Genomic DNA, 13374 nt, shown 5'->3' on the forward strand with positions numbered 1-13374 from the left:
ACAGTCATTTTTTCGAAGTCGTAGATAATTTCGTCGATCTTGTAACCAGTGGACTATTGAGAAATAAAGTCCTCTTTCGACGTACACATGACCAAAATCTACAAGTCACTCATCATCCTCGTCCTTCCATATGGTGTAGAGGCATGAACGATGACAACATCTGATAAGTCGGCGTTCGAGTTTTCGAGAGAAAGGTTTTGCGGCAAATGTATGATCCTTTGCGCATTGGCAACGGCGAATTAAGAGATAGCGGCTACGCTGGCTAAGTCATGCCGTCCGAATGGATGAAAACACTTCAGCTCTGAAAGTATTTGACGCAGTACCCGCCGGTGAAAGCAGAGGAAGAGGAAGACCTCCATTCCGTTAGAAAGACCAGGTGGAGAAGGACCTGGCTACACTTGGATTCTTCAATTGGTATCAAACAGCAAAAAGGAAGAACGACTGGCGCGTTGTCGTAAACTAGGCACTAACCGCGTAAGCGGTGTCTCCGCCAATAAGGAAGTAGAAGACGTTGTTTTCTTCCGGGTGTTACAAATTTAATGGCATACGTAGTCTACTCGGTTTAAGGCATAAAAATTACGTCATTGTCGGTTGAATTTCCTACCGACTATTGGACACCATATAATTTATTGGTAGTGTTAGTTATTTTGTCTCGGCTACTACACAGCTTTTCCTAGAGGTTGTATAAATACTTGCTGCACATACCAGTCAATATGTATTTTAAGACGTTTTCTAAAGGTTTAAGCTTGAGTGCGCTACACCAAACCACAGCGCACACCACAACACGACACCTCACACCATACACCGCACAACAATGCGCCGCACCGAAACACTCGTGCAGCACATCAATTGCGAACTTATTCTTTTTTATTATCCACTATTCCTTACACATAGTATTCCTCAACCTTTAAGCCGCATGATAACAAGATGGCCAAGAATGACGGAGCAGAGTATAAATGTTGCAATGGGTGACTGCTAAAATCCAGTGACGACTCGCCGCCATCAATTCAGTCTTTGCCGAGATTTTATCGTGTGCGAGTGGTTTTTTGTGGCGTTTGCGCAGTCAGCACACTTCTAGCCGGTCCACAGTGTATTTTTTGGCAGCGGCACTAGTGCTTCACATAGTGTCTGATATAGCAGAACAATACTTACACACACACACGCACAGCCATATTTGCCGAGTAGTTGCATTTAAATAAATTCATTGGCGTTCTTTTATTACAAGAAGCTTCAAGCTGCTGCCGCTGTAGTCGATCACGTTCATTCCGTTGCCATTTGACCGCTCCGAGGCGACTCTTCGCGTGCGTTTTGTGCGGTACTTTGGAAAACAATTGACTGCCCTGCCATTCAAATATGAACTCGGTACTGTTGACTTAAGAACATGCTAAAGCTGTCTGCAGGCAGAAAAACAATTAAATAACGAAAATATAAATTATAACAATTAGTGCGACGGGTTGTGACTCTTAATTATTATAATTAATACACAATATAATTAATAAATGTTAATCAAAAATTTTTAATAATCTAATGTGTTCGAAAAAAATAATTTTTTGAAATTTATTTTTTTATAAAAATTAATTGTAAAACATTTTTATTGGAAAAATTGCTTAGCGCCAAATATATTATTCCACATTTATTTTTATCGGCGTGCATGTGTGCGTTGCGCTTGTGCGGCAGCAATAACAAATAAATTCATTTGACCACAATAGACAAATTTGCTGTCTGATAACTTCATCGCGTGTGCCAAGACTTGTGCGGTGCAGAATAAAGACTGTAATACACACATACATATGTACATATGTTATTTGTAAAAGAGTTCGTTCAACTTAGATGATGAAAATGTTGCAAGTTAACATATTTGTTGCAAGGTAGGCATAATAAAAGACATAAAAGACTTGTGTGATGGTTTCAAATTACCGTAACTTAAGTTCATTTCAAAGCCCAACAAAGGACATATAAGAATTGAAACACTTGTTAAATGGAAGTACCATAGCTTAAGGAAATTATCGTTTATACGAATTAACATAGGTGTTGCATAAAGGGCTTTTACTCTTTTTACTGTTGTTTTTAAAATGTATGCCTAACTTTGACAATATCCACATTTCCTGGAAAGTAATTAAACCTTATTTATAAGAGGATGAGGCTAAGATACTAGACAATAAGTGAATATTACCTCTATACCTCATCGTGCTTAAGTCAAAAAGTCGAAGTTTTAACAACAAAATTCAAATTACTCAATGCATCTTGAACAGGAACGAACTTTTTAGGAGATACATCATCCATTTGGTATTTATTAGCGTGAAATGCTCACGTTATGTAGCAAACGCGAGATTTTTGGCCATTTACTACTTTGAGCAAAAAATAGTATGACTTTGCTCATAGATAATTTTCAAATTCTTAATTTATTCTTAAAAATCTATCCCACCATCTCAAAGTAATCCCCATTGACTCAAATACACTTGCACCAACGCTTTTGCCAATCATCGAAACAGTCAATTTCCACAATAGCCTTTAATGTGAGTAACAATTCACGTTTAATGGCTTCAATTTACTCAAAACGGTTTCCACGGAGCGCTCGTTTGAGCTTTCTGAATAGCAAGTAGTCACACGAAGACGAATACTGTGGTTTTGGCACGATAATGGTTGTAAATTTGGCGAAAAACTCACGAAGAGTATGCGACAGTGCATTATCTTGGTGCAACAACCGGACGAATAACACTCAAATAGTATTCCTTACTGACAGTTTAGTGGATTGGAAGGAATGCACCACACCTCGATAATCGAAGAAACTGTCACCATAACCTTGCCTATCGATGAGTCTTGGAGCTAACGACAAGTGTTTTATGACATCCTGGTGGTTGGAAAGCATTGTTTCACAGACGCTAACGCGACGTTGTTTTTCAAAAATATTAAGTAATTTTTGAACCAGTCGTGCTTTCACTTTTCTTAGGACCCAAATGATCTTTCAAAATGGTTTTCACTGATCCTTTCGACATTCCAACGTTGCCGCTAATATCTTTGTTAATTGTCGATTCTCAAGTGTCAATTTTTTAATTTTATTAATGAGTTGATTATCAGTTGATGTTGATGGTCATCCTGGACGTGGTTCGTCATCAACGCGTTTTCGACCCTCTTTGAATAATTTGTACCAATCAAAAACACTTTCTCGCGATAAGCAATTATCACCTAAGACCTTTTCCAACATTTTTACGTTTCCGTACCAGAAATTTGATTCCGCACACAATATTTAATGGAACTTCTTGGTTCAATAATTTCACTTGTCGTAAAAATCACCGAATGTACTTTTTGTCCTTCAGAAAACAAGCGTATTCTAAACACTAATAATTATTTGATGTGATTTGCAAAGATGTCACTGACAGTCATACCAACCTAGAATAAAAATATTTCGACGAATGGGCTTTCGAGCGAATATTAAATTAAAAAGTCTTACTGATCTTTGCCCACAGTCATTAAACTCACCTTTAACGTCACTTCTTTGGAAATTAAGAAGACGCAGCCTGGTTTATGAAAAAGAAATCAATCAGAAGTACTTTAAAAGAATGTAATAATCTTCAGACAAGTACAATGAATAACAATGGAGACCCACTTGTCATTTCCTCAAAGTCTAAATCTGCGATCCCGAACCAGCTAAGATCTTGTTTCATTTATGCCTCATCCGACACTACTGGGGAGTTTTTACTTGCAAGAGAATATTAAAACCTGGAAAGCTGAATATAAATATACCTCTTTTCAATATAGGAGTTTGACATTTCATATTGTTAAAAAACTTTAAGAGTTCAAAGTAACGATATTACTTTGATTAATCTTCAGAATTTTGTTTTGATGTACATAAGTATATTTTTATTCAAAATCTGTTTGACTCAGTACTGAGTATTCTCCCAGAGTTGGCAAGCAAAACGCTCTGTCAAATTCAAAGCGTCTCTAATAAAGCTAATAAGCGGATCCTAAACTTATTAAATTACAAATATTTAAAAAATGTTAGTATAAGTTTCTGAAAATTAAAAATTGTGAGCTTTCTATTTTATGTTTGATACAAAAGTTTTCGAGTTCTAACTTTTAATATTATTTTGAGAAATCTAAAGAACTATGACAGTTTGGTAGTACTATTCTTTACATACTTATAAGCTGTTTGACACTTTGGCACTGAGACTTTTATGGGGCGAAATATAATACAAAAAGCAACTGCGATACCATTAGCCTCAACCAAATAGTATAATTAAATGCAGAATATCGGAGTTTCATTAGATAGAAAGCTCACATAGGTTATCTTTCATATTTAACACCAGTTTTACTAATACAAACTGACTTTGATCTCGAAATCCCTTAATGCGATAAAAGAACACGCCTCTACAGCGCATCGCTAATTCCAAATCAGGTTTACAGCAACGAACTCATCACAAAAGAATGCATCATACGTACATATATGCGTCCTTACACATGCATATGAAGGTGAGAAAGGCAAGTGGCATTACTGTCTGGAGGCGGTCTTTAGAAACTATTAGTCATAAAGTGAAATATTTCAAGCTGTCTGAGTTATTGAATTACAAAGGTAAACTTCTTGTTGCATTTTGACCACAAACCAACCAGCTAAGGGATCACGTGATACAAATAATCAAAGCACACGCCATTGACTAATGAAGGAGAGGAAAGTTAAAATCTTGCTGAATTGAAATATTATCATTGAATTTAAGTGGTGCTCTTTTATTCTACAAAAATTCCTTGCGTGCAACCACTCCTACTCCTTTCCTGCTTTTATGAACTGCGAAAATTTTGATATATAAACACATGCAGCCATGTGTGTAAGCTCATCATAAATGCCTTTGTCTCCTTATGTAGAACCGAAATTTCTTGGCAAATGCCACACAGCAAGTATATAAAATGAATAAATTAATACATAAGCATATAAAATATAAGTACTCATGCATGCACATGCACATATGTAGCTACATATGTGTGCATGTTTAGTCCTTTGGATGCTCGCGTTGTGGAAGTCGCCAGCAACAATTATCTATTCATGTCGATACATCGATGTTATCCTTTTGTATTCATTTTATACTTTATTTATATCATTTTGTCCATTGTTAAGCACTTATTAATATTCGATGAAGTACTCAGTTGGCGCATATGAATACTTACATATTTATCAGGGTGGGTCAAAAGAATAAGTTTTTACTCTAAAAAATTGGTTTATAGGTATCTCAAGAAACTTCTCGTTCTGAATAATACTAGAAAGGTGCTCCACTTTTTAGTTTCTTTTTTTCCGTAATATGGAAAAGAATAAATCATATGTCAGTACCTTCTTCTCTTCTTTATCGGTTATAGACGAGTTTACAACAGCGCCCTAGTCGTTCTTCCTTTTCGCCAATCGTTTGGCGCCGATCGGAGATTCCAATTGTACCCGGTCCTTCTCCACTTGGTCTTTCCAACGGTGTGTAGGTCTTCCTCTGCTACCACCGACAGGTACTGCGCCGAATACTGTCAGAACTGGAGTGTTTTCATCCCTACGGACGACATGACTTAGCCAGCGATGCCGCTGTCTCTTAATTCGCTGAACTATGCCAATGTCGTCGTATACCTCGTATAGCTCATCGTTCCATCGATTGCGGTATTTGCCGTTGTCAATGCGCAAAGAACCATAAATCTTCAACAGAACCTTTCTCTCGAAAACTCGTAACGCCGACTCATCAAATGTTGTCATCGTCCATGCCTCTACACCATATAGCAGAACGGGGATGATGAGTGACTCTTTGTTCGTCGAGAGAAGGCTTTACTACTCAGTTTGAAGTAGCACCTGTTAGCAAAAATTATTCTACGTTGGATTTCGAGGCTGACATTGTTGTTGGTGTTAATACTAATTCCAAGATAGACAAAGTTATCTACAACTTCAAAGTTATCACTGTCTACAGTGACGTGGGAACCAAATCGCGAGTGTGACGACTGTTTGCTTGCTGGCAGGAAAAATTTCGTCTTACCCCCGTTCGCTACCAGACCCATTTGCTTCGCTTTCTGATCCAGTCTGGACAAAGCAGAACTAACGGCGCCGTTGTTGAGGCCAAAGTCTCAAGTACCTACTATTGAAAAAAATTGTCACTTATTTTTTTGGGAAATGGAATAGAGTTCGTTCCTTCAAAAGTTATTAAAGACTAAAAATTAATTATTTCAAGGCGTATTTCTGTTTCTTGATGAATTTTAATAACTTTCGAAATTTACTAAAAAATGTAAGAGCCTATTTATATAACCACTTCACACCTGGATTTCCATGATTTCAACTCTGTCACTCTTCGAATCAAATCTTTAAAAGTACCACAAAGAAACCCTTTTTTAAGTCACTAACTTTTTCCACTCCTTAACAACGGAAATCGGCCAATGCATTTACATAGGTACGTGTATGTATGGATGTGCTTTGTATTGTACTTTTTTGTTTGCTCATCAGCGTTTCATACATCTCAGCTGTGGTTCAAGTCCAAATCGCAACATAAATTACAAAATATGGTGGCTTGTCAAAAAATAAAAATTATGTTGATATTCTCTTTCATATTCGAGGTAAATACTCGTACATAACAGCGGCGTATGAAAAGCGTATGCCAGCGCCCATGTGTGCCCATACCTGTGTTATTGACTTAACAATGCAAAAATTTTGTTTATTCTTTTAAAGCACACACAATTTATTACTACTCACTGCTGCAGTGGTGGTGGTGCGATGCCTGCTATACATACAAACATACATACTCGTTTATGCATGGGTAAAGAAGTATGTATATATGTTTGAGTTCACAAAAAACATATGTATGTGTATTTATAAATTTTGCATCGAGGCGAAAAGTCTTCCCACATTCAGACAAACATACCTACGTGTGGCCAAAAATACATTAGGGCAGTCGGTTTTTGAGTGAATTTTAAGAAACCGAAAAATAAACAAGCAAAGCCTTGATAAAATGTATTGAAGATGTCTGCAATTTGTCACTGTTTTATTGTAAAACATTTGTTTGTTGGAAAATTATATATTTACATAAGGAATAAAAACATTATATTAGAGGAGGTGAATATGTTGACACTTCAGGTCTATTAGATTGCACTAGTCTTTAGATTTATGCCAGTTGTTTGTTCGATTCGACCCTATCAAATTTTTAAGGGATTACATGGGACATTTTTTTTCAAATAGTTGTAATCGAAAATAAAATCCTTCGTACAAGTCTTTAAAAATTGTATCTCAAAGACCTGTGTAAAATTTCAGGAAGATCGGTTGAGTAGTAGTCAAAAACACAGTTTCGAGAAAAACGCGTTTAAAAACGCGCACTTAGCCTAGCTAGCTTCGAGCGCACAAGTTCTCAAGCCTGTATCTCCGAAACTATTACTCGGATCAACTTAAAATTTTAGGAAAATATTCAAGAGACGTTTTAAAGTTTAATAAGACAATAAAAAATAGATTTTTTGAAACTCGTAAACCCATGTAACCCCTTAAACAATCAAAAGCGGGTATAAGACAGACACAGACCTTGAAAATTAATATTAATGTTATCGAATTCAGTACATCTATAGCGTATTAAGGATCTCCGATATCGAATTTATAATTTTTCACTTTTCAATATTTATTATGGATGTTCTCTAAAGGGTAGAAACCACATTTCTGACAGCGAAAACAGTTAGTCGCGTTTAGACCAGCATTATGTTCTCGTCCCCCATTAGACGTGATCCCAAACTTCGAGTATCTTTGAGCCACTGAAAGATATTTAAAAAATGCAGAGAAAAGCTAATAACTGTGATATTTCCAACTAAATTTTTCAGTAAAAATGGTTCAAAAATATGGAACATAGGTCCTCATCAGCGACGAGTTCTAACAGCAGCAGAGCACCGTTTACTAGTCAACTGCCAGAACTATGCACTAGTGACTAGTCTAATGTAAGAACGTGCATTTGTATGTAAGAAACTATGTAAATTTTATATATGTAGATATCTGCTCCGTGTCTTTGCTAGCGAACTTGTTTTTCTTTTGTTCCACTATCCTTTTCTTCTTATTGCTTAATTCATTTAAAGTTCCAACTTTTTATCGCTTGCATTTCTGGAACTACATCGACTTCTACCCATGCACCTACATAGATCTGCACGTAAATTTCTGTGTGTCTGTGTGCGTGTGTGTAGGTATGTATGCTGAGCACGTCGAAAGGTATTTCATTATTATTGCATCTACGAATTCTTGATGTTGGGTCTGTGCCAGCAGCGGTCGTTGATAATTTGTTAAATAGAAATATATTGCCAATTGCATGCATTCGTGGCTGTATGTATGTACATATATGTATATTTGCCTGTGTGTGTTTTAAGAGTAGCGGCATTTACAAAGGCACCCAACTGGAACCATGCCATTTGCAGTTCATCAAATCGATTAAGTAGATTTACTATTGCAGTTCATACTTGTTATTTAAATGGAAATTAAATCAAGAGATGGGCCAAAAGCGATGCAGCTCAGTTACTGTGCGGGTAAACCTAAAAGTTTCCTTAAACAAAAATTGAAAGGCAGAAAGTCTTACATAAGTCGGTAGTTTGAAGCTCTGGTGCATTATTACACCAAGTTGTAACGGTGCTCAGTTAGATGAGACTATTCGTTTTCTTCTCTGCTGAATAGCAGAAAAAACTTTTTGAAGAAAAGTTTAAAACCGCAAATTCTTGGTGAAAGCCTTACCCACCAAGTTCTAATAAAGAACTGCCATACATTTTTCTGAAAATGTTAAAATGTTAAACCAAACACATTAGAACAACTTTTATCTTATTTCTTAAAGCTTGGAAATTTTCTGACCGGACAATGTCCAAAATGACTTTAAATCTCCGATAGTTATATAACAATGCATCTTTATATAGAATACAAAAAAAATGAAAATAAAGGCAGAGTTGATTAGCATAAGTCTTAAGAACAAAAATATATCAAAAAGTAAATTCTATATATTGACCTTACAAAAAATCAACAGATCCTTACATATAAAATATTTGAAAATATGTATAGTGAATTCCTTTCTCCATACATTTTAGTAACAACTTTCACCATTAATTATATAGTTATATAGAGTTTTATAATAGAAATTATATAGGATGGAAGTATAGGAAGATATTAAAGGATTCAAGGTACAATTAGGAAAAGACTTGCATCGGAAAACACATTTTTTTGTGACTTTGTTTTTAATGCGTTTTATTTGATTAAAATCTGTATACATTTACAGAATTTAACGTATTTTAATATTTGTCGATTCTTTGAACATTTTAGATTCCATTGATCCTGTAACCAATCACCAGGAGGACCTCCAAAAAAGGGGTCTAGCAGGGATCAAAACTCTGTGCTTAAAATTATCTCAAATCCAAAAACTACCAAAGACTCTTATTATAATTGAGGGGTAATAATCGAAGGATGAGTCAAAACGACTCGGAAGACAACTTTTAAAGTTTTGAAACCAGATTACTCTAAGTTAAAGAATTCTTACAAATCTCATGCTCATATCTCCAAAACTAAAGGGTGATCCAGTTCGAAGCTTTTTACTTTTTTAAAGAAAAAACGTGGAAACTTAAATTTAATGAGGAATATTTGTTATCATTCGAAAGAAGTTCTTTCACAATTATTTTTTGAACATTATCTCTTTCAATTGTTGGCTGCGGCTACGTCTCAGATGGTCCATCCGTTTAGCCCAATTTTCGATTACTCGTTCGAGCATTTCGACTGGTAACTGACAAATGAAATGCGTGATGTTTTGCTCCATGGCCTGAATCAAAACGGAATTGTTCGCATAGACTTTAGGCTTTCTATATCCTCACAGGAAAAAGTCTAACCGTGTGATATCCCACCATCTTGATGGCCAATCGACCGGCCCCAAACGTGAAATTATCTGCTCACCGAAATATTCTCAAACGTATAATAATAACGATTACTTTGTCATCGGCATCATTTTTTAAGAAACCGACCGATGATTCCACCGGCTCAAAAACCACACTAAACCGTTGTCTTTTCTGAATAAAATGGCAGCTCTCGAATCTCTTCAGGTTTCTCTTCGTCCCAAGTGCGGCAATTTTGCTTGTTTACATACCCATTGATGAAAAAAATTTGGCTCGAAAACGTCGGATCTTCTTGGAACTCTTCAGCTACAGACGTGATCTATTCGTTAGAATATTATCCAATAATGAAAGCAGGATCTCAGTATGGGTGATGGTGTTGCAAATAGTACGCTCAGCCGATTATGTTGACCGTAAGTTAAGCGGAGCGCGCGAAACACATTCTTTACAGAACTTGAATTTTCGTAATAAAGTTGAACGATTTGTAAACGTTGTTCAGGCGTAAGTCTTTCCACGATGAAATGGCAAACACTGAACAAAAATAACATGACAGCTTGACACGACTCACGCGCGAACTGTCAAAAAAGGCTATTGAAAAAAGTGATATACTTGGATCACCCGTTATTTACCGAATCAACTGCATTTTTTTGGAGAATATTTTTAAAAATTTGTACGTTCGATATATACATAGGTCAAAATAGATTTTTGATCGGCTAAGAACAGGTATTTCTGAATTAAATTTTTTTAAATCTACCAATGCACCACTTTTGAAGACTATAGAAATCCAATCTAACAATAAAGGAAATAGCTAATGTATCCTATATTATATTTCGATAAAAATTTTCTATAATATTTTCGATTGTGTTAACGCTTAAATATAAAGTAAAATATTATTTAAAATGTATTTTTTCAGCTTATGCTGTCTAGCATTTTTCAACAATTTCGCACAATGTGAAACTGATGTGAACAGCAGTAAGAGAGATGAAATCACAAAACCGACTCAACCATCGGGATATGTACTGCAGAATTGGTTTACTAAAGACAAAAGTAAATTGCGATTAAGAAGCAATTCTAAGGAGACGAAAAACAATGGATTAGCTCGTCTTTATGGACATCAATCGATGGAGCGACGTTTTAACGCCGATACTGTTATATCACATGACTCGGATACTTCCAAAACGTTGCCCAAAAACTCGCATACATTAAACAAGAAGATGCTGAAGTGAGTTAAAACTATATTATTAATATATGTATATATAATTTATACAACCAAAAATATTTTTTTAGAAAACTTGGTTTTACCAAAGTGAAAGCCCCCAACAGCCACCATAGAAAGCGTCTAGCTGTGGAATCAAGACGACACTCGTCTCCAGATGATTCGCATATGTTCATTATAAAACTGCCACCGAATTTTGTTTATTACACAAATCCAAAAGGCGAAGCCAATAGCATAACTGACAACTCACAAAAAACGAATGTAAGTGATAGATTAAAATTTTATGTAATAATTATAATTGGGCATAAATATTATGTATTGTATTTATGAGAAAAAATCGATTTGCTCAGGTGTCGACCTTTCCGTTTAACTCTAATGGCAAACCGGGACGTATCTACCACTGGAACCTACCAGTATTACAGAAGATTATCGGAAACAAACAACCACTACCACTCACTGATGTCAACGGCAAAAAATATGTTATCAACTTCAAGAGATTTTCACATTTTCAAAAGCCCTGGGAAAATGAGAGCATTGAAAAATCGTATAAATCGAATTATAAAAAGTCTCTGAAGCATAAATCACCCTCATATTATGCGCCCACTGCAGCAGTTAAGAAAAATAGTTTTAATCGGTATTTTTCGGGCAACGGAAAGCCGAAGGGTTTCTATGTTATAAAGGAAAACCAACATAGAGCTATAAATTATAAGAATATAGTGTTATAAAGACAATAATATTTTTGTTATTTTAATTTTGTATTTGAACCAAACTGCAATATTTGAGGAATAATGGTTCAACTATATATAACACCCTGGTCCCAAAGGCATATGTACACATTCATATGCATATTTGAAGCGTTATACGGATAAACTACGAATAAGATAGCAACAACAATAAGTTAAAAATTAAGTAATGCACAAAAAGTTCCATATCGAATTTATTGAACTGTATTAGATAAGGAATTCGGTGGCGGTATTTCTTTCCCAAACATAATGGAAAATCTCTTTGCTCCTTAAATAGTTTTAGAAGCCTCTACTTTAGATTTATTTTCCTAAATATCAAAAGAGACTGACTAATTAACTACACTGGAGAACTTCTTAAAGAACTGGTAATTACTATTTTATTCTTACTTGGTAAATGGTATATTAAACTTCTAGTTAAAAATAAAATTTTAAAATTCGTTATTTTATTAAGCAGACGCTGTATGCAACTTAATACAAATAAATGTACACAGTTCCAAAAAACAACTAAACTATGGTAAGTTTTTTGCTATCGAAATTTGTTTCTGTTTTTAAAACACATATACTTTACAAGTATTGAAACTATTAGGCATACTATTTAGAAATTTATATTACATAAATAAATATGTAAGTTGCTTATTGCACATATGCTTGAAAGCAAAATGTTATACGAGTAATAGGAGCTTAAATAATAAAATTTTACTCACAACAAATTTAATAAGAATATATAAAACATTACACCTTACACAGGCAAGGTCATTTTTGGCATACAATCTACATAATTTCATAACCAACGGTAACCAGTCCTACGAAGTAAACAGGTTACTTATCATACATACCATATGACATAATAACTGTAATTTTCACAATGTCTGACTAATATATTGCACTTAATGCTTGACCAGGTATTGTCTTAATGAACCAACATTAGACTATTTGGACAACTAAAGTACATCTGAATATTTAGCTCATAAGCTCAAGAAAATATTTTTGTACTTTTAATTATAAAACATATGGTTAAAGCAGGTATTACACAACTAGATAAGTCTATACGATGTCAATTCTACGCACTGATATTTAAGTATTTATGAAGTATATCATTTTAATGTACATTGCATCTATACATAAATATAACCAATAAACATCAATCAAATACATTTCGTTTTAATATGCACTCTCAATACAAACCTTATTAGTATCCTTGAAGTTTCCTCAACTGGTGGTCATTCAATTTGTATTGGTAATCTCTAAAAAATTATTAATATATCTATCAGAGATAAATCTCTGGTGCGTATGTTTGTGTTTGCACCTATGAAAATTGCTGGAAGTCGTGAACCGGATCTGACTGTCATTTGTCCATATTCACATTTAAACAATTTCATGCAATAAGCCTTTTTTCATTGTAAAAATATATTTATGTGCTTTTTTAACAAATTTTTAAATCACAATTCACTATTTGCCAAATATTTGCTTTGCTACATTTAACAGAGCATCTTTGAGCGTTCCTTTGTAATTTAGCGGGATAACGCAATACGCATAAAAGTACAATGTGGTGTTGCCCATTATGCGTTATTATTTTAATTATGT

General features: G+C 34.8%; 1 protein-coding gene across 1 annotated transcript; it reads left to right on the plus strand.

The window, feature by feature from the left end:
• The first annotated feature begins 1595 nt into the window (after window positions 1-1595).
• On the plus strand, window positions 1596-12849 carry LOC120767201. Its single transcript, XM_040093008.1, has 4 exons — window positions 1596-1868; window positions 10745-11053; window positions 11119-11308; window positions 11398-12849. Exons 1-4 carry the CDS (start codon window positions 1831-1833, stop codon window positions 11770-11772), a joined length of 912 nt encoding a protein of 303 aa, XP_039948942.1. The 5' UTR covers window positions 1596-1830; the 3' UTR covers window positions 11773-12849.
• The last annotated feature ends 525 nt before the right edge of the window (window positions 12850-13374 follow it).

Source organism: Bactrocera tryoni, chromosome 1 (assembly GCF_016617805.1).
Source record: "Bactrocera tryoni isolate S06 chromosome 1, CSIRO_BtryS06_freeze2, whole genome shotgun sequence".
Taxonomy (NCBI): Eukaryota; Metazoa; Arthropoda; class Insecta; order Diptera; family Tephritidae; genus Bactrocera; species Bactrocera tryoni.

Excerpts from the sequence above, each read along its gene's own strand:
- LOC120767201 (XM_040093008.1), top strand. The coding sequence starts at position 1,831 with ATGATGAAAATGTTGCAAGTTAACATATTTGTTGCAAG. Across the intron at positions 1,869-10,744 it reads GTTAACATATTTGTTGCAAG|CTTATGCTGTCTAGCATTTT; the intron begins GTAGGCATAATA and ends GTATTTTTTCAG. Across the intron at positions 11,309-11,397 it reads ACAACTCACAAAAAACGAAT|GTGTCGACCTTTCCGTTTAA; the intron begins GTAAGTGATAGA and ends CGATTTGCTCAG.